Source organism: Mustela erminea, chromosome X (genome assembly GCF_009829155.1).
Source record: "Mustela erminea isolate mMusErm1 chromosome X, mMusErm1.Pri, whole genome shotgun sequence".
In the NCBI taxonomy this organism is placed as follows: Eukaryota; Metazoa; Chordata; class Mammalia; order Carnivora; family Mustelidae; genus Mustela; species Mustela erminea.
In genome coordinates, this window is record NC_045635.1 from 12,687,302 (window position 1) to 12,708,884 (window position 21,583).

Genomic DNA, 21,583 nt, shown 5'->3' on the forward strand with positions numbered 1-21,583 from the left:
AGTACTGTAAATGTATTTTCTCTTTCTTATGATTTTCTTAACAACATTTTCTTTTCTCTAGCTGACTTTATTGGAAGAATACAGTCTGTAACACATATAACTTACAAAGTATGCGTTAATTGACTATGTTATTGGTAAGGCTTCTGGTAAACAACAGGCTGTTAGTAGTTACGTTTTGGGGGGAATCAAAGTTATACCTGGATTTCTGACTGGGAGGTGAGAGAGACGTCAGTTTCCTTAGCCCTCGAACAGCACTCACTAGAAAGCATCCTGCAACTAATCTGTCCCCATACACGGGCTGCTGCACAAAATCCCAGGAGTATTCACCCTGTTTAATGCCCAACTGGCCCACTGACTCGTGACCCCAAAGGCAGGGACCATCTACATCTTTCCCTGCTATAATCCCTCATCCCAGCCCAATGTCTAGCATGTAGGAGGCCATCTATACATGTGTGTTGAGGGCGCCCAGGCGGCTCAGTGGGTTAAAGCCTCTGCCCTCGGCTCAGGTCATGATCCCAGGTCCTGGGATCGAGCCCCACATCGGGCTCTCTGCTCAGCGGGAAGCCTACTTCCCCCTCTCTCTCTGCCTGCTTCTCTGCCTACTTGTGATCTCTGTCTGTCAAATAAATAAAATATTTTAAAAATAAATAAATAAAATAATACATATGTGTGTTGAATGAATGAAGACTACATGCTCAAAAACCCAGAAGGATATTAAGTTTATAAAGAAAAATTCCATGCTTGCCTCAATAACGCATATTTGGGGCTCTTCCTTATGACCATCCACGGGCACCATAGCTTGATTCATAACCCATTCCTGGACAGCATCAGTAATGTGAGGGACAACTGTAGAAGGAAGTAATAATTAGCACAAAAGCCTATTTCACGGTCACAATCATGAGAAAGGAATGTATTCATGTCTTTAGACCTCTCAAATAACCTGAAAGCCACTTGGCAAATAAGACAAACTCCAGAGTTCATGTTATTCTCCATCTCCCTGATGGAGGCACGATATAGGTTTAATCACTTAAATGTTATGTCATTTCTTTTGAAACTGGCCGACCACGGAGATTAAGAATCAGAAAGCAGAAATGCCATCGACAAGGCATCTAGAAACACCTATGAGGCCAACTAACAACTGCAAGGAGGGCTGTCGGGCCTGCTGCATGCTGAGTTCTGTGGGGGAAGAAAGACAGAGTGGCCCCGTGCTGCAGGCTCTGGGCAGCCTGCCAGTTAGTGGGGAGAGGTCCCCCCAGAGGGTGTAGATGGGTCCTGCATGCTGACCAGGGGCCTGTGGCTGCTAGTGGCCGCTGAAGAAGCAAAAGGTGACAACTCCACAAGCATTTGAGGCCCAGAGGCCCGTTGGTAGTGAACAGGCCGGCAGCTACATATCTCTGCCAAAGGGACAGAAAGCGGACATCCCTGCGGGTGCATGGGGACAGCCTCACGGTGCAGTCAACTAATCTAATGGGATACACGAAGCAGGAACGTGGCCCTCTGGGAAGCCGAAGCGAAGGGGCATCTGTTGCCGGCTCTCCCTAGCGCTAGGTGCTCCTTCAGAGCAGGAGGACCTTGTCACCCACTGGTGCATTTGGAGCAACCCACATTACGTGGGCTGTTTGGTCCCTTTTGGCAGCAGGGCCAGGGCGGGGAATGGGGGAGAGGGCAGCGCAGGGCAGGTGTTGCCCGGGCTCTGCCTCCACATCGGCAGCCCAGGGATCAGGAGTCAGAGCCCAAGCCTGGGGCCTTGTTCTCTTCCCATCACAGGGATGTGGCAGGTGTGAGGCAGCACCTCTCCTTCTTGTGGGTCTTCCCAGACCTACACTCAGGGGAAAAGCTATTAGAAAACACAGCTATGGCTGAGCTCTAACTCGCACGTTCCAGTTTCAGGAATTACACCAAAGCTCTTTTGATCTCCATCTATCCGGCCCCCATGTCTACCTCTCAACTGGATCCAACACGTGATCTAAAGGAGATGGGGAATTATCACCTTTACCTTACTGTGCGGAAACCCGTGACTACAAGACCTGCCGGGGGCGGGGGGGGGGGGAACCACGGGAGGGCAGGGGTCTCTCCCGAGACAAAAGAGAATCATACCACTCAGGAAAAGAGTTGGTAAGGCAGGGTCAGACCCCACTTCCAGCCACTGCAGTTCCATCCCCCAGTCCCTCCGCACACTGTCCTTAAAGGGGTATGACTCACATCCATGCAAAGATACAAGAAGGAAGGAGACAGACAAAAAACAAACGAAAAAAGTCTGTACCTCAATCAGGTAAAAATGATGAATGCATGGTTCTGCATGGATTTTATAAATAATAGCTACAGATAGATACATACCGAGAGATATGTATAATAGCTAAAGACAGATACGTACCGAGAGAAAACAACATTAGTAATAAAGAAAAAGACCGAAGAAAATACAATCAAGAACATGGAGGGTGAAGCAGGCACCTTTGAAGAAAGCGCAAAAGGGGAAGAAAGCAAGACTGGAAAAGGATTAGAACTTGGAGAGCTCAGGGAGCTCCTCCCTTCACATGCATTCCGACCAGGGTGCGGGTGCTCTGCAGACGCGACTCGCTAAGCTGTGTGGGACACAATACCTTGTACTGTTTTCCCCAGGTAATCGCCACGCCTCTCTTTATTGATCACGTGCTGATATATCTTCCCAGTGGTAATGTTGTTGTCTTTATAAAGGTTAATATCCAAGAACCGTTCATAATTTCCAAGGTCTAAATCAACTTCTCCACCATCATTTAAGACAAACACTTCGCCTAGGATAAAAAGGCAATGTAAATATTAAAAATTTCTTTTCAGGGGCACCTGGCTGGCTCAGACAGTGAAGCGTCCAGCTGTTGTTTTCAGCTCAGGCATGATCTCAGGGTCATGGGATCGAGCCCAGTGGGGAGTCTGTTTCTCTCCCACTTCTCCTTCTTCTCCCCCCCTACAAAAGCATATATACTCTCTCTAAAAATAAATGAAATATTTATTTATTTATTTATTTATTTATTTATTTGAGAGGCAAGAGCAGGAGAAGGGGGAGGGGCAGTGGGAGAGGCAGAGGGAGAAGCAGACTCCCTGCTGGGCGGGGAGCTGGACTGGAGGCTCCGTCCCAGGACCCTGGGACCATGACCTGAGCCCAAGGCAGATGCTTACCGGACTGAGCCACCCAAGTGCCCCAATAAACAAAATCTTAAAAAAAAAAAAAAAGAAAAGAAAAGAAAAGTATATACCCATTATATTCCTAGAAGAGAAAGAAAAACTGCAGATGACAAGTCCTGAAATAGGTTCTTAGATTTACTGTAGTTATAATAAAAATTCCAACAGATTTTTTCAACTTGAGGATGATACTACAGTCAGTTTTCAGAAAAACAGGTGTGATTACCAAAACCAACACATGAAAAATAAATTTAAAAAGCCCTTTTAACAAATAGCAGTGAGTAAAGGAAGATTGAAATATATATGCATACATATATTTCAATATATATAAAGATGGAACAAAGTCACAAAACCAAAATATCCAAAAAGATCCTTATTGGGGTCATGCTGGCTTGGTAGGTGGAGCATGTGACTTTTGATCTCAGGGTTGTGAATTTGAGCCTCACACTGGGTGTAGAGACTACTTAAAAAAATAAAATCTTTAAAAAAACAAAAAACAAAACGATCCCTATTACATAAAAGAATTTAATATATGACTTGAAAAAAAAAAAACCCAAACCCCAAAGCTATCATCACAAATCAAAGTAAATAAAACACTCAGAAATAAACTTTGAAGAAATGTAGGAACTATATTTATAAAACTTAAAAAGCCTACTTCACAGACATAAAACAAGGTATAAATAAAAGGAAAACCACTTCTAAAGTTCCTGAATGCGCCAGTCAACATTTTGCAGTGTTTAATTCCTCCCCAAATTAATTAATAAATTTAAAGAAATTTTTGCCAAAAATTCCAATGCAATTTCTTGTAAACTTGGACAAAATGATTCCTAAGTTAATTCTGAAGACAACAAACACTCTGAGGTTAAGAAAAAAACAAAGGAACAACAAAAAACGTCAATGCTTTGCTAGAGGGATAATAAAAACACATTTTTGCACTTAAAAAAAGAGAGAGACGGAGAGAAAACAAAGGAAAAAGAAAAGGAACGTGGAAGACTCTGACCTCCTTGATAATCAAAAGCTGCAGCTTTTAAAATGATAGGCAGGAATAAACATAGAAATCCAGAAGAGAACAGAGTTCAAAGATAGACCTAAGTATAGACAGAAATGTGGTTTATAATAAAACGTGGCATTTCAAGTCAGGAAGAAAAGGATGAAATCCTTGAGAGATGCCATTAGGAATAGTTGCCTAATCAGAAAAAAATTAGAAAAAAAATCATGTTACATCTTTATCTCACACAAATTCAATTCCAGCTGTGTTAACAATGTTAAAGTAAAAGTAAATGGAACTATAAAAGTTCCAGAAGAAAATATATATGAATATTTAAATATTCCTGTGGCAGAGAAGCCTAAAGGTGACATCAAAGACAGAAACATAAATACAGATACATTTAATCACATAAATGGCAAGTGGAGGGGCGCCTGGGTGGCTCAGTGGGTTAAGTCTCTGCCTTCGGCTCAGGTCACGATTTCAGGGTCCTGCGATCGAGTCCCGAGTAGGGCTCTCTGCTCGGCAGGGAGCCTGCTTCCCTTCCTCTCTCTCTGCCTGCCTCTCTGCCTACTTGTGATCTCTCTCTGTCAAATAAATAATAAATTAAAAACCTTTTAAAAAAATGGTAAGTGGAAATTTATTAGTAACTAGCAGAGGTAATATTATGACAAATTTCAAACAGAGTTAAACACACACACTCTCTCTCTCTCTATATATATATATACAGGTTAATACTTTATGTAAAATATTCTTGAAAATCATTTTTTAAAATTTTTTATTTATTTATGAAAGAGAGAGAGCATGAGAGGGGAGAAGGTCAGAGGGAGAAGCAGACTCCCTGCAGATCTGGGAGCCCGACACAGGACTTAATCTCAGGACCCTGGGATCATGACCCAAACCGAATGCAGTAGCTTAACCAACTGAGTCACCCAGGTACCGTTGAAAATCATTTTTAAAACATCCAAAGTGGGGCACTTGGGTGCCTCAGTCAGTTAAGCCTCCCACTCTTGATTTCCACTGAGGTCATGATCTCAGGGTCATGAGATCCAGCCCTGGGTTGAGCTCTTCATTCAGTGGGAAACCTGGTTGAGATTCTCTCTCCTTTTGTCCCTCCCCACGGGCTGCACGCTGGCATACACCCTCTCTCTCTCAAATAAGTAAATCTTTGGGGCGCCTGGGTGGCTCAGTGGGTTAAGCCTCTGCCTTTGGCTCAGGTCAGGATCTCAGCATCCTAAAATCGAGCCCCAAATCAGGCTCTCTGCTCAGCGGGGATCCTGCTTCCCCCCTGTCTCTGCCTGGCTCTCTGCCTACTTGTGATCTCTCTATGTCAAATAAATAAATAAAATCTTTAACAAATAAATAAATAAATAAATCTTTAAAAAACGTTTTTAAAAAATCCAAAGGAGGGGCGCCTGGGTGGCTCAGTGGGCTAAGCCTCTGCCTTCAGCTCAAGTCATGATCTCAGGGTCCTGGGATCGAGCCCCGCATCATGTTCTCTGCTCAGCAGGGAGCCTGCTCTCCTGGCCCCCGCCTGCATCTCTGCCTACTCCTGATTTCTGTCTGCCAAACAAATAAATAAAATCTTTAAAAAGATAAAAATAAATCTAAAAAAATTAAAAATTAAAAATCCAAAGGAAAACTGGCATAACACATGGGATTAGTCAACTTTACTGAATACCAAACAACCCTAAAATCTTAGTAACTTACAAAATGTTTATTGATTTCTCCCTTGGGTTAGGTGTTAAGTGGGGGCTGTGGGTTAGTTGTGAGTCTACTTGGTCTCATTCCAGGACCCAGACTGAAGGAGAAGTCCCTATACAGAGCAGGAGGTTCTCACGGCAGAGAGCAGAAGCACCAAACAGACAGAGCCAAATCACGCCACTGCACTGAAAATTTCTACTTTCAACAAGACAGATGTCACATTCACTAATGTCTCCTAGGGAAAAAACAAACCACATGACCAAATAAGGTGACCAAGCTCTTGGGTTTGCCCAGGACTAATAGGGTTCCCAGGATTTGGACTTTCAGTTTCAAAACCGGAAAATCCCAAGCATACCCAGACGAGTTCACCATCCTAAATGACCGAAGTCCAAAGTCAACGGGACAAGGAAATTTACTCCACAGAAGGAAGTTGGGTAATACTTTCAAACAAAAATACAATCTATCCATTCACTTGAATCATTCACTCCACAGACAAAATGAAAACCAAAGAAATCTAAATTAGAACAATGAGATACCCTTTTTTGTTGTTTTTTGTTTTCTCTCAGGTTAGTAAAGTTTCAAAAGAATAATATTCAGCAGGGATATTAAAAAAAAAAGGCCTTCTTATACACTGTTGATTTGTATATAAATTGGTGCAGATCCATAGCCCTTATCAGAGAATTCTTGGAAACAATATGGAAGTTGAAATCTGAAGTTTTTCAGATTATGCAAAGGTAATAAAGAATACTTGCCATATATTAGAAAACACCCCAAAAGCAAACACATTCCAAATGGAATAAAGACTATAAGTAGTCATGCTTTATGAAGATTTTTCAGTTTTTAAAACTTTTTTTTTTAAGATTTTATTTATTTATTTGACAGAGAGAGACATAGTGAGAGAGGGAACAGAAAAAGGGGGAGTAGGAGAGGGAGAAGCAGGTCTCCTGCCGAGCAGGAAGCCCAACGTGGGGTTCGATCCCGGGAGCCTGGGATCGTGACCTGAGCCCAAGGCAGACAATTAAGTACTGCGCCAGCCAGGTGCCCCTCACTTTTCAAAACTTTTGAAAAAAGACTATAAATAGCCACAAGCTTATGAACAATTTAAAGTTTTCAGAACTTTCTGGATTTTACACTTATAGGTAAGAGATCATGAATCTAAAAACCTTGGGTAATATGCATTATATGTCAAAAAACCTGAAAAGCACACCTCCCTGTGGAATCAGAAATTCTGTGTGTAGGCATTTATGTCTAAAAAAAATAAATGTTAAAGATTCCCATCACAGTGTTGTTTATAATATCAATACATTGGAAATTATTTCCCATTATTGTACAGATTTTGTGGAGCCTTAGGAGTATAAAGCACCGGGGTGCCTGGGTGTCTCAGTGGGTTAAAGCCTCTGCCTTCAGCTCAGGTCATGATCCCAGGGTCCTGGGATGGAGCCCCGCATCGGGTTCTCTGCTCAGCGGGGAGCCTGCTTCTCCCTCTCCCCCTGCTCCTGCTGTCTCTCTCTCTCAAATGAATGAATAAGACCTTTTAAAAAATTAGAAAACAAACAAAAACTTTAAAATATATACAAATGTCCACAGTACTGTTTTAAAAATTAGATTAAAAACTGACATGACTATAAGATTCAATTTATTTAAAGGTCAAAAATAAGCAAAAGTAATCTCTGGAGTTAATTGTTAGTACATGTCAAAGCGTTTGGAGAACATTAATTAAGGAAGCACTTTCCTGATTGCTGAAAAACCACTCGGTTATGCTCATCTGTCCCTGCTAGTAGGTTATGCAGTGCATTATGCAAAAACAAAACAAAAAAGTAAAAAAATAAAATAATAAGTAAAAAAAAAAAAAAAAGGCAAAAGTAACGTGCGGTGTTAGAAGACAGGACAGCAGTTACCTTGGTGGTTTCAGGTGGGGAAAGACTAGAAAGGGACATTGGCAGCAGGGGTGAGGGGTTCTGTTTCTTGGTCTGTGGGCTGGTTGCACAGTAGGTTCACTTTATCAAGTGGTACACTTATGATCTGTGCACTTGCCTGCTTGTATGTAAAAAGTTTAAAAAGAAAGTATAGGGGCGCCTGGGTGGCTCAGTTGGTTAAAGCCTCTGCCTTCAGCTCGGGTCATGATCCCAGAGTCCTGGGATCGAGCCCCGCATCGGGCTCTCTGCTCAGCTGGGAGCCTGCTTCCTCCTCTCTCTTTGTCTGCCTCTCTGCCTACTTGTGATCTCTCTCTGTCAAATAAATAAATAAAATTTAAAAAAAAAAAGTTTAAAAAAAAAAAAAAAGAAAGTATGTAAGTGTTAATGCCTTTTTAAAAAATAATTAGCATGTACATTAAAATGTCAACATTAATAATAGTTAATTTTAGTGCTGGGAAATGGAGGACTTTTATTTTCTTCGTGCCTTTCTATATTGTCAGTATAACTGTCAGTATATACCATATTGTCTGACTTTTTCTCTTAACAATGAAACGTTAAGAGAACTATATTACCTTTATGGTAAAAATAAAACAAAACATAATTTGTACTGTAAAAGGTACAATGAAAATGGTATCCTTCTACACTGTTTTCCAAATGTATCAACAACCATGAGAACATTTCACGTGTTCATGACTGATCCAACAACTCTACTTCCGAACTCTATTCTCAAGAAATTACCCCCCATACAGGAAAGAACTGCAATTTAACCCAGTGCCTCATAAGAGGGGGAAGTTATTCTCTTTCATACCGTGCTCATAAGGAGAAAAAGTGCCTGCATCGATGTTAATATAAGGGTCAATTTTGATGGCAGTAACTCGGAGTCCACATGACTTTAAAATCGTCCCAATGCTGCTTGCAATGATCCCTTTACCAATGCCTGAGATGACCCCTCCAGTGACCAGGATGTACTTCATTGGTGGAGGAGGTGGCTGAGTGCGAGCACCCAGAAATAATCTGAAAGGTAACAAAATTAAGAGTCAGGGAAGAGAATCATATTCTCAAACCAGTAAAGCAGGAGTGTGTTAAACCAGAATTTCAAAAGCACATGGCATTTTTCCATATAAAGTAAACTTTTGAAACAAAGTCTTCCCTTCCAGGTTTTCCATTTTTGGCTATATGCAGAAGGCGATGGATACTTTCTGCAAGCGAAGTCGCCCGTATTTTCCATTTACCCCAACTCTATTGTGTGACAAACTTCATTATGAGAAACCCAATTTCTCTGGGATTCAGAAGCATGGTAAAATTTCTAAGAGAAAACGATCTGGAATCAGACTGATCTGTACAAGCTGTACCTGGGCAAGTTACTAATCCTTCTGTTTCTTCATCTGTGAAACGGATTAAAAAATACTAGTTCCTTGGAGTATTACTCAGCACTAAAAAGCAATGAGCTCTCAAACCATGAAAAAACATGGGGGTAACTGCAGTGCACATTACTAAGTGAAAGAAGCCAACCGGAGACGGCTGCATACATACTGTAGGACTCCAACTACTTGACATTCTGGAAAAGGCAAACTATGGAGATAACAAAAGGATCAGTGGGTCCCTGGGGTTGGGGGAGAGGGAAGAATGAATATGTAGAGCACAGAGGATTTTTAGGGCAGCAAAACTATTCTGTATGATATTATAACGGTGGATACAAGTCATTATGCATTTGTCTAGAGCCACAGAATGAACAAGGCCAAGAGCAAACTCCAACGTCAACCTATAATGGAGCTTGAATGATAATGCTGTATCAGTGTAGGTTCGTCCATTGTAACAAACGAACCCCTCTGGTTCTAGATGTTGGTAGTGGGGAAGGCTATGCTTGTAGGGGCAGGGAGTGCATGAGAACTCGGTGCTTCCTGCTCATTTTTGCTGTGAATCTAAAATTGCTCCAAAAAATAAAGCCTTTTTTAAAAAAAAATCAGTCTTCATATATGCCGACATTATAAAAATCTCATAGGTGGGTGTGAGGATTAAATGAACTAAGGAATAGACTGATTTTGCAGTTTCCTCTCCTTTCAAATCAAACGATCAGAACTTGAAGGTGTATAAGGTTATCTCACTGCAGTGCTCTGAGTTCAATTTAAACTAGTCGACCACGGTCAAGGCAAGTGAACTGAAACCATCCAAAATACTCAAGTCCCATCCCCGATGGCTTCCCTAAGTCCCTGGACCTGCCTTTCTATACACTCCAGATGATCCCATTCAAGGCCATTGTTCCTCTTCTCTAGCCACCTGTCATTTTGCTCACTCCAGCTAGATTTAGCCGAAAAGATTAACCATGGATCCAAACCCAGAATGCTCCTCCTATAGATCCAAAATCTATCTGAATATTCACCTCTTTCCAGCCCTGCTGGCCCAGGTAGTCATTATAGGAGTAATTTCTTTACTTTCTTTCGTTCTCTTTCTTTCTTTCATTCTTTCTTTCTTTCAGATTTTATTTCTTTGACAGAGAGAAAGACAGCGAGAGAGGGAACACAAGCGGGGGAGTGGGAGAGGGAGAAGCAGGCTTCCCACGGAGCAGGGAGCCCGATGCGGAGCTCCATCCCAGGACCCTGGGATCATGAGCCGAGCCGAAGGCAGACACTGAATGACTGAGCCACCCCGGCGCCCTTACAGGCAACTCTCCCTTACCCACTCCCCGCTCCTGCTGCTTTCTTCTATTTCAGTAAGTTTCCCTCCTCTCAAGTCAGACAGCCTGGGTGCAAATGCTGATTCTGTTATTTACAGCTATGACCCTGGACGACTTCTTCAACTTTTCCAAACCTCAGATTTCTCTACCTGTGCAGTACACAGAGATCATAACAGTGCCTGCCTGATAGAGGCGGGCGGGCATTTACAAAGTGAGTACCCAAGTGCTTAACGAAAGCTGTTATCATTTTTCAATCAGCTCACAAATGTTTATTATAGGTCAATTATGCTTAACATGTTCCCAGGTCCTGGGGACATGGGGGTAGACAAAAAGTCAAGGTCCCTGCCCTCTTGGACTTCACCTCCCCCGTGAGAGTAAGAGGCAATTTTTAGTCAGGATCTGTTTTGTTAGTTGAGATGAAAGAATGACAACTAGAGGTCACATCGCCCCCAGGCATAGCTGGACTGGCCAAGGAACCTGCAGGAATGCAACTCTACTCACTTACAAATAAAGATATATTTACCGCAACACCTGGGTGGCTCAGCTGGTTAAGCATCCACCTTCAGCTCAGGTCATGATCCCAGGGTCCCATAATCAAGCCCCACATCGGGCTCTCTCAGCAGGGAGCCTACTTCTCCCCCTACCCCTCCCCTGCTCATGCTTTCTCTTTCTCTCTCACTCTCTCTCAAATAAATAAATAAAATCTTTTAAAAAATTTTTTTAAGATATAATTACCAGATGTACCTAATGAAATCTCTAACATAAAGAACAAAGATATTTTTCAGATTCCCCGTCTCCTGAGATGGAAAAACCTCCAGAGGACCAGACAAAGTTGCCGGAGAGTACCTGTTAGCTCGCATGGTCTCACGTGTCCACCTTCTCAGGAGACCCTGCCCCAAATCTTGTCCTTAAAAAACCCTTACTTGCAAGCCACTGGGGAGTTTGGGACTTCAGAGCGTTCCCTCCCTGCTCCATAGGTAGCACCATACCAATACATAGCCTATCTTCCTTCACTGCAGAAACTCAGTATCAGTTTTTATTGGCTTGCTGAGCACCAGGTGGGCAAACTCTTGTTTGGTTCAGTTACAAAATGAGCACTGCTGTCACTGTACCCTATACTGGCACTGTCACCCTATTAAAATGACTTTCTATTTGTAAAAATTAGCAAAATCGAAAAATGTCATTGAAAACTAAAGTGCATGCATGTGAAGTCACATTATATGGTTGTAAAAAGCCTAAGAATTTTTCATAAAAAACTCCCTTATACAGAAGGATATAAAATTGAATATAATATTATCTCAACTATGTTTTTAAGTTAAGACTAACCAAAACTACATCAAAAAGCTAAATTTTAATACGTAGGTGGTTGGGGTGTAGGCAGTAACTACTTTTCTATCTTTTCAAAAATCACAAGATGCCTTGGGGCACCTGGGTGGCTCAGAGGGTTAGAGCTTCTGCCTTTGGCTCCGGTCATGATCCAGGGTCCTGGGATCGAGTCCTGCATCAGGCTCTCTGCTCAGCGGGGAGCCTGCTTCCCCCTCTCTCTCTGCCTGCCTCTCTGACTACTTGTGATCTCTGTCTGTCAAATAAATAAATAAAATCTTTTTTTAAAAAAATCACAAGATGCCTTTTTAAATACATCAGGTATTTTGCAATGTCCTTCTTCAAAATGTAACTCAAGGGAATCCTAGGTGGCTCAGCCAGTTAGGCGTCTGTGTTCAGCTCAGGTTGTGATCCCAGGGTCCTCAAAGCAGAGTGCCATATCCCGCTCCTTGCTGGGCAGGGAGCCTGCTTCTCCCTCTGCCTGCCTCTCCCCCTGCTTGTGCTTTCTCCCTGACAAATAAATAAAATCTTTTTTTTTTAATGTAATTTAATACCAAGGAGACACCTATTCCTTTCTACCTCTTGAAAGCAAACAAGTTTGAAGCAAGTTTCAAAACTATAGGAAAAAGCAGGCTCTTCAAGCTACCTCCTTGAATCGAGTTGTTTTTGCCCCTGTGAAGGCTGAAGTTTTTCCTTTGCTCTTATACGCAGGGAGCAGAACTCCTGCGCAAAACAGGAGTGTGCAGAGTCTCTTCTGTCTGCTGTCCAATAAAAACATTACAGCAACTACCTGTGTAATTTTAAATTTTCTAGTAGCCATATTTAAAAAGTAAAGAGAAACCGTAAGTTAATTTTAATAACATCTTATTCAACCCAATGTATCCAAAATACTATCATTTTAACACACAAACCATATAAGAATTCACTAGTGAGGTATTTTATGTACCCCCTTTTTGGGGCTCTAGGTCTTCAAAATTCAGTGTGTCTATTTCAGCACATCTCAATTCAGACTCAGCACATTTCCAATAGTCAAGAGCCACACGTGGCCAGTGGCTACCACACTGGACAGCTCAGGCCCATGAGCAACTGAAAACATCAGGAGCACCAAGAAACACCTTCTCAAATGACGACCATTTAAAAAAGTAGTATTAGTCAAAAACAGGAGTACTTACTGAATGATCCCATTTTATTAAGTTCGAAAGCAGGCAAAATTAAGCTATGCTAGAAAGCAGGCAGGTCGGGGAGAGGGGTTGTGGACTGGCTGGAATGGGCACGAGGGAACTTCCCGGGACGACAGAAATGAAATGGTGTACGTCCACGCGGTGGTAGTGGTTCCACGGGTGTATAATTCGTCAAATCCCTGATCTGCACCCTTAAAATGGGGGCATTTTGTTGTATGTAAATTATACATCCAATCCGTAAAAACTGTTGCCAAACGAAAGCTATCTTGTAGCAGCAGCGTACTCAGCCCCAGTGCGCCCTAAACAGCTATTCTGGGGGAAATACTAGGGTCGTTGTTTAGCGAGTGCACTGCGCGGGGGAGGGGACAGAAAGGCCATTTCACTCCGCGCGGGGCTTCACTTCCGCCAACGCCATCTCGGGGCTCTCCGGGCTCCCGAGGCCAGGGAGAAATGGGGCCCGGGGTGCAGCCGACCCTTGCGCCCCCTTCCGAGGCCCCGTGCGGGGAGAAGCGCACCCCGGGGACGCGACGCTCCGGAGCCGCGATCGTGGGCCGCGGCAGGGCGGGTTCCGACGGCACCGGGCGCCGGCAGGGCAGCCCCGGCCCCCGCCCGTCTGCCGTCCGCCGTCCGCCGGCGGCTTGCGTGCGCCGGGTGCGGGGACGCGCCGCTTGCCCGCCCCTCTCCGACTCGGCGCGGGCGCCATCGGCGAGGGGACAAAGGCGCCCGGCCCCCACGTGCGCGCCTGGACTGGGGGCGCGGAGGCCCAGGGGACGGCCGGGTGGCCCCAGCGCGGAGGCCCTGGGGGTCCGGGGAAGGTCCGGGCGGGAGGTTACCTGCGCGGTGGTGGCGGCGCCGGGAGAGTAGCCGGTGGGGACAGCGCGCTCCGCCCCGCGGCGGGCCCGCGCTCACCTGTAGGGCTGGGGAAGGGGCCGCCGCTAGGGGTGTCCCTTGTCGCCACCGGGTCCTTCCCGCCGCCCGCGCGGGCCTCGGGGTGCGCGGCGCCCTCCTCGCCCACCTTTCCCTCTCCTGCTGCTGCGGGCCCCGCTGACTCACGCTGGTGAGCTTGGGGTTTGCACCCGCGTTTGTGCAATGCTCCAAAACAAGCACCTAAAAAGTGACTCCTCAGACAGACAGCTTCCCGCCACCCTCCGCCCTGGATGCACTTGGCCCCAGGCCTTGCTCAGCCCGGGGACTGCTCCTCCCCTCCGCGGCTCACTTAGAAGAGGCACTTCGGGGGCGCGGATGAACGCCACGTTCCCGGCGAGCCCCTGCCTTTTGGCAAGGCGGGATCCTTACTCGGGTCCTCCCGTCCAGTTCTCCCCACTGTAAAGAGCTTCACACTGCCCACAAACGTTTGTGGAGCCCTTACTGCGCTCCAGGAACTGTAGAAAAGCTAAGAGGACGCAAATAGAACTCCATTCCTGCCTTTGAGGGGCTCACGGCCTGAAGGCACACGTCTCCTTAAATCAGTAAAGTTCCCTAGGGCACCTGGTTCCAGGGTTCCCTGGCTCAGCTGGTGGAAACACGCTACTCTTGCTCTCTGGGGTGGTAAATTCAAGCCCCATGTTGGGTGTAGAGATTACTTAAAAATAAAATTTTAGGGGCGCCTGGGTGGCGCAGTGGGTTAAGCCTCTGCCTTCAGCTCAGGTCATGGTCTCAGCGTCCTGGGATGGAGCCCCGCTTTGAGCTCTCTGCTCAGCGGAGAGCTCTCTTCCTTCTCTGTCTCTGCCTGCCTCTCTGCCTGCTTGTGATCTCTCTCTCTCTGTGTCAAATGAAAAAATAAAATATTAAAAATAAAGTAAAATAAAATTTTAAAAGAAAAAATTAGTAAAGTTGGTCAAACATTACTAGTGTAACAAAAACAAACAAACGTGCGGTGGGGGGAAGGTTAATCAGGGCTTCACCCACTGACTTTTTAAGAGTACTTGGAGGATGGCTGGTGCTGGGAGAGGACACAGGTTATTCAGGGGAAGGGAAGAACATACACAAACCACCGAACAAGAAAGGCTCTAACTGGACAACAGAAGGGTTTGGAGTTGAGATGGAAGTTAGCAAAGTGGTGAAAATTTTGACTAACCAGTGTGAGTTACTAGAGTACCAACTCACAAAAGTGTCATTGAAGACCTAGGGGAGTTTAGAAACCATAGTGTGTGATGATGCCCGCTATGATTTCATGAGCTATCTATAGGTAGATATATAAATATGGATATTTATGATAAAAGCAGTCTGTGGGCTGAGTAGAGGGAGGTGACTGAGGCAGTTGAGGGCCTGAGAGAATGTGAGATTGTGGTACTCCACTGGGAGTCTAGTCCACACAGGAAAGGATGGAGAGCAGTGTAGAGCTGATAGACTAGGAAGAAAAGAGACAGAACTAAAGACAAAGGCCTATGGGAATAAAGGAGCTGGCACGCTGTCACCAGCTGTGGTGTTGGCACTGGAGACTTCAAAGGGGGAATAACTCCAGGAGATGATTCAGTTTAGGGTCTGACAGCTGAAACAGAGTCAAATGAGTGGGTCAAGCACCACCAGGCCAGCGTGTGGGACACTGAGGTCCCTGGAACTTGGAGGAGTCCAAGGAACCAAATCTTGAGGCCAAGGAACCAAATCTTCAGTGAATGTGGAAGCTAATAGAAGCTAATAGAAGACAGCAACAAGGATGGGTGGGGAGGGTTGTATGGCAAAAATTCAATGAATTTCAAAGCAAAGGGGAGTTTCTCCCCACCAAGGATGACACAGGAGTGTCATGAAAGCAGCAGGAAGGAACTAGGCATGGTGATGTCAACTTCAGGGAAAATACACAGAGGCTCCACCCAGCGGGAAGTATATGGAAGCCCCAGTCTTCATGAAGGCCAATAAGTAAATTTTTTGAAAAGGAGGAAACACTTTTGGGGCACTGGGTGGCTCAGTCGGTTAAGCATCTGCCTTCGGCTTATTCTATTTCTCTATGTAGCTAACAGATGAAAGATATTTTATGACTACAAAGGGATTATTATGATGACGATTGTATTATTAATACAAAATGGAGAAAATATGAAGAGAAAAACAAATTTGATAACAGGATTCAGATGGACTGATTTGGGTGGGACAAGAATATTGTCATGAATAAATAAATGTTTATTCATGGCCCAAAACCAGCATAGAAACAAGGATTGAAAAAAGAAAGGAGAATACAAAGTCTGTCATTAAGTTGATTGCTCATACAATCTCTTATTTTGAAGACTTCTACCTTTCCCTGGGGAACAGAGGCATTCTTGTGGTTTTGGGTACACCTGGAGATAAGGCAAAAGTAGAGCAGAATGGGCTGGGCCCTACCTCTGCACTGTATTTCTGCAGGTGAAGAAACTTGAAGGGCAGAAAGGACAGATAACAGGTCAAGGTTATTCATCTATTAGATGGTGACGTTAGAATCTTCATTCCTCTAGGCCTCTGACTGAAATTCTGGGCTCAGTCCAACCATACCTGAAACAAATATCCCTTTTCAGTAGAGTGTTGACTACTTTCATGTTCTTACTGACATAAATCCCAAAAAACACTGGTCCTAAGATGTCTCCTGACTTTCAAAACTAAATCAATACCCAGACTCTAAAAACAGGTTGAAATGTCATTGATGCCACTGAATCGTACACTTAAAAATAGTTAAAATAGAGGGGCACCTGGGTGGCTCAGTCGGTTAAGCGTCCAACTTTTAGTTCACCTCAGGTCCTGATCTCAGGTTCAGAAATTCAAACCCCGCACTGGGGTCCACACTCAGCGTGGAGCCTACTTAAAAAAAAAAAAGAAAAAAGTTAAAAGAGCAGATTTTATGTTAAATATATTTTACTACCGTTTAAAAAATTAATAGTATAATATAAAAAATGTTGAATTCTACACTTTAAATATGTTAATTATATGGTATTTGAATCATAACTCAATAAAGTTGTTTGACTCTAGGGTGCCTGGATGGCTCAGTCAGTTAAGCCTCTGTCTTCAGCCTTGGTCATGATCCTGGGGTCCTGAGATGAGTTTCGAGTTGGGCACCCTGCTCAGCGGGGAGTCTGCTTCTCCCTCTCCCTCTGCCCTGCTCGTGCTCTCTCTCTCAAATAAATAAATAAAATCTTTTTTAAAAAGCTGTTTGGCGGGGCGCCTGGGTGGCTCAGTGGGTTAAGCCGCTGCCTTTGGCTCCGGTCATGGTCTCCGGGTCCTGGGATCGAGCCCCACATGGGGCTCCCTGCTCCACAGGGAGCCTGCTTCCCCCTCTCTCTTTGCCTGCTGCTCTGCCTACTTGTGATCTCTCTCTCTCTGTGTCGAATAAATAAATAAAATATTTTTTTAAAAAAAGAAAAAAGCTGTTTGGCCTTAGTAAGCCAAACTCCTGAACCTGAAATGTGAATATACCTTAGGATGAAAAACTGGAGAGCAGGGAAATCAGAATCAGAATCTGTCATAATCTGTCCCCACATACTCCCCCAGGACACTGGAAATAGGTGGGAGGAGGAGGAATAATGGGTGTCTTTTGCCAACCGATTGCTCAAGACTGTGCTTATGAAATCTGCTCATGCACTCCCTGCTCGAGGGGTAGCTGTTCACTCGACCAGTTTTTTTTTTTCATTTTCATGTTATTATGGAAAAAGTTAAAGGTATAGAGCAGCATACATAAAAGTATAAACATCAGCTTGCACACCTGTCAAACCATGACCAACCTTGTTTCTTCTCTATCCCTACCCATTTTCTACTCCGCTTTCTGTATTAATTTGAGGCAAATGACAGACATCCTATCATTTCTCTGGGAAATATCTCAGTACAACTGTTTAAAAGAACTCCTTTAAGTACACACAATACCATCGCCACAATTTAAAAATTAACCATCCCAACGTCTATGAACACATAAATGGATAAACAAAAGGCAGTGTATACAGACAACAGAATATCATTCAGCCTTTTTTAAACGTAGCCTTTTAAATCAGAATTTCAGGAAAATTCTGACACATGCTACAATGTAGATAAACATCAAGGACATCTGCTAAGTGAAATAAGCTAGTCACGAAAGCACAAGTATGGTAGGATTCCACTTATATGAGGTTCCTGGAGTAGTCACACTCATAGAGACATGAAGTAAAATGGTGAGTCCCAGGGGCTGGTGGGAGGAAAGAACGGGGAGTTGTTTAATGGGTACAGTCTCAGTTTTGCAACTTGAAGAGTTTTGGAGATTGGTTACCACGATATAAATGTACTTAACACTACTGAACTGTACACTTAAAAATGGTTGCGATGTTAAATTTCATGGATGTGCTACCACAATTAAAATTTTAGTAATTTCTTAATTTCATGAACTATCCTGCACTGAAATTTCCAGTTCTTATAAACGTCGTGCTTTTCCCCTCAGTGTTTGTTTGAATTAGGATCCAAATAAAATCCACAGGTTGCCATGGATTATGGCTCTTAAATCATTTCTAATCTCTAGGTTCCCCTTCCCCTATCTTCCTTGCAATTTATTTGAAGAAACAAGGTCATTTGTCCTGTGGTTTCTCACGGCTTAGATTCTGCTACCCTCATCCCGTGGTGTCCTTTAACACTTTCCTTAGTCCTCTGTACTCCCTGTAAATTAGTTGTTGGACTAATTGGCCCTGGGCCAATTTTGACTGGGACTCAGAAAGGGGCTGAAGACGTCCTTTTCTGCGGCGACGGTCCAGCTGGACCTGAAAAGGCGAAGCTAAATCGGCAGCCAAGCTGCTTAGAGTGACAGAGACGCCGTTTACACGTCTGGGTCAGTCACCGGAGGAGAAAGGACCGGGCGGGACTACGCTGGGAAAACCCATTGTCTACTTTCCACGAACGTCATAAAGTCACTGAACTAAACGGCCTACGGGGCGGGGCCTTTTGCGGAAATGACGTAAGCGCGGCTGGCGCAGAGCGGCCATAGAGACGGGGAGACGGATAGAGAGGCTGCTCCAGGGTCGCACTTCCGGCCATCTCCCTGGGAGACGCGCATTGTGAAGTCCGGAGCCGGCCGTGCCAGTTAGGGTCTCCGGCGACCGGGACCGCAGTGGCGGCCCCGCGGGCGGGATGTTCCGGGGTTTGAGCAGTTGGTTTGGCTTGGAGCAGCCGGCGGCGGGTGGCCGGCAATCTGAGGGAGACGCTCCACCCCAGCAGTGCTCTGAAGTGGTGTCCGAGTCTGCGGACGGGGAGCCGCGTCAAGCGGGGAACCAGGAACTCCTTCTTCACCAGGCGAAAGGCCTCGGCAGTGAGTCTCCTCCGGCCCTGGGGACCAGAGGGGGGGGCGCGGGGGGCGGGGGACGGTGTCCGCTCCCTTTTCTTGACGCCCGAGTGCGCGGACCCGACTGGTTGGGGGGTGTGGGTTGGGTGGAAGGGGAGGAAGTTTGTCACTCGGTCGTCTTGGGACGGGAGAAGTTGGTAAGGATCTGGGCAAGGCTGAAGCTTCATCTAGCAGTCAAACAAATCCTGTGCCTGAAGTTCCTGAGGTCAGGTCAGTCTTGACGAGGTGTGTCAACATTGGGAGCCAGGGCCTCCGTAAAACAGTGTGTCTCGACGTCTTTAGGTTTGACAAGGAATGATTTTTGTTGAGTTCTCCAGCGTTCACCTCCACGCCCCCACCCGCACCAGGGCGGGGGACGTTGAAGAGCATAAGTTGGTTGGGAAAGTGCTCTTTTGTGCCCTTAGGGCACAGTGAGTTGTCTGAAGTAAATCGTGGGAAGAGTTACGGAAGGCCTCCCTCTCAGGCTGGTCTCCTTTGTCGGTGCAGTGGGAATTTTTTTTTTTTTTTAAAGACAGGAAAGTAGCTGTCCATTTTGTCTGAACTTTGCTACTAGATGTTTGATATCTCATTTAATCTGTTAAACCTCCCAGTGAGTTGGGAGAACAAGCCCAGAGTTAATGGCTCAAAGTTATACTGATAGTAAGTGGTAGACGTGCAATTTGAACCTAGGTCTGTCTAATTTGAAAGCCCATACTCTTTGTGAGCCACAGTCTAATTAGGAGAGTAAAAGTAGTAGGCTTGAAGAAGAAACACATAGCTCTGGTAATTCTGATTCTGGAGACCTTGGCGGGCTTAAATAATCAAAACGTCTTTGAGGAGGTGGGGCCTAAAGCAGATGGCACAACAAGTGACAGAACTGCAGTAAAGGTAGACACTAAGTTAAGCAGGCATTTTTTATGAATCTACTAAAAGCCCAGGGCATAGGAGAGGCTGGAGCCTGAGAGTGAAGAAACACATATTTGAATAAGAAAGGCTCTCACATTCAAGAAGTTTGGGGAAGGGACAGGGAAAACAGACATAATTTCAAGACATGGCGGTACAGAATCTTGGCTCAAGGTCCCCAAACTCCACAAGAGAAATAAAACTAAGTGCTGTGCAACAAAATCTCTAAAGAGGGAACAACTGGGGACGCCTGGGTGGCTCGGTTAAGCAGCAGCGCAGGTCATGATCCCAGCGTCCTGGGATCGAGTCCCACATCGGGCTCCTTGCTCAGCAGGGAGCCTGCTTCTCCCTCTGCCTCTGCTGCCACTCTGTCTGCCTGTGCTCGCTCTCCCCCCTCCAATAAGTAAATAAAATCTTGGGACGCCTGGGTGGCTCAGTTGGTTGGATGACTGCCTTCTGCTCAGGTCATGATCCCAGAGTCCCGCATCAGGCTCCCAGCTGCATGGGGAGTCTGCTTCTCCCTCTGACCTTCTCCTCGCTCATGCTCTCTCTCACTGTCTCTCTCTCTCTCAAACAAATAAATAAAATCTTAAATAAATAAATAAATAAATAAAATCTTTAAAAAAAGAGGGAACAACTGTTTGCTGTCCCTTTGTGTAGAAAATTGAGAAGAAATGAGCTTGCAATACTCAAAGGGATTTGAGATGAATTGGACTAGAGCAGAAAGGCTATGTTAGGTAGTTGAGAGGAAAAGCAGGGTATGGGCGTTTATTCCATTTCGTAGAACATAGGGAACCATTTTTGTCGATCTTCAGGGGACTATCAAAAGTCACTTTTTTTTAAGTAATCTCTATGCCCAGTGTGGGGCTTGAACTCAACAACCCTGAGATCAAGAGTCACATGCTCTAATGACTGAGCCATCGGGCACCCCAGAAATCAATTCTTAAAACAGCAAGGGCTTTATTGTCAACTTGAAACCTCACATTTGTATTTACTTCTTTTTTTTAAAAAAATATTTTATTATTATTTGTCAGAGAGAGAGAGAGAGAGCGAGAGCGAGCACACAAGCAAGGGGAACAGCAGGTGGAGAGAGAAGCAGGCTCCTTGCTGAGCAAGGAGCCTGATGTAGGACTGGATCCCAGGATGTTGGGATCATGACCTGAGCTGAAGGCAGATGCTCAACGCCTAAGCCACCTAGGCATCCCTGTATTTACTTTTTTTTTTTTTTTTGGAAGATTTTATTTATTTGAGAAACAGCATGAGCAGGGGGAGGGGCAGGGGGAGGGAGAGGGGGAGAGAGAAGCAGACTCTCAGGTGAGCAGGGATCCTGTCTCACGGCTCTATCCCAGGCCCTGGGATCATGACCTGAGCCAAAGGCAGATGCTTAACTGACTAAGCCACCCAGGCACCCCTAAAATAAATGTATTTTTGATATGGGTGTCTACTTTGGAGTCTAATGCTCCCATCCCGTGCTTTCCTTACCAGACTCTTGGTGTTTGGGTTAGATGG

The 21,583-nt window shown here is 44.9% G+C and overlaps 2 protein-coding genes across 6 annotated transcripts in view; one reads left to right on the forward strand and one right to left on the reverse strand.

Moving 5' to 3' along the window:
• The window catches only part of CTPS2 (CTP synthase 2), a 97,881-nt gene extending 83,952 nt beyond the window's left edge, over positions 1-13,929 (reverse strand). Inside the window, exons 1-4 of one of the 3 annotated variants that reach the window (XM_032330185.1) lie at positions 13,849-13,929; positions 8,570-8,775; positions 2,601-2,771; positions 746-846 (exon numbers count right to left, since the gene is read on the reverse strand). In XM_032330185.1, coding sequence (XP_032186076.1) covers positions 746-846; positions 2,601-2,771; positions 8,570-8,735 — 438 coding nt within the window. In that variant the 5' untranslated portion in view covers positions 8,736-8,775; positions 13,849-13,929. Of the gene's footprint in view, positions 1-745; positions 847-2,600; positions 2,772-8,569; positions 8,776-12,930; positions 13,364-13,772 lie in introns of those variants that run through there. The other 2 variants (XM_032330183.1, XM_032330184.1) reach the window with 2 other exon arrangements.
• Positions 13,930-18,849: 4,920 nt separating this feature from the next.
• The window catches only part of SYAP1 (synapse associated protein 1), a 30,626-nt gene continuing 27,892 nt past the window's right edge, over positions 18,850-21,583 (forward strand). For 2 of the 3 annotated variants that reach the window (XM_032330137.1, XM_032330138.1), the window contains exon 1: positions 18,850-19,159. In XM_032330137.1, coding sequence (XP_032186028.1) covers positions 18,982-19,159 — 178 coding nt within the window. In that variant the 5' untranslated portion in view covers positions 18,850-18,981. The remainder of the gene's footprint in view (positions 19,160-21,583) is intronic. The other variant, XM_032330139.1, reaches the window with a different exon arrangement.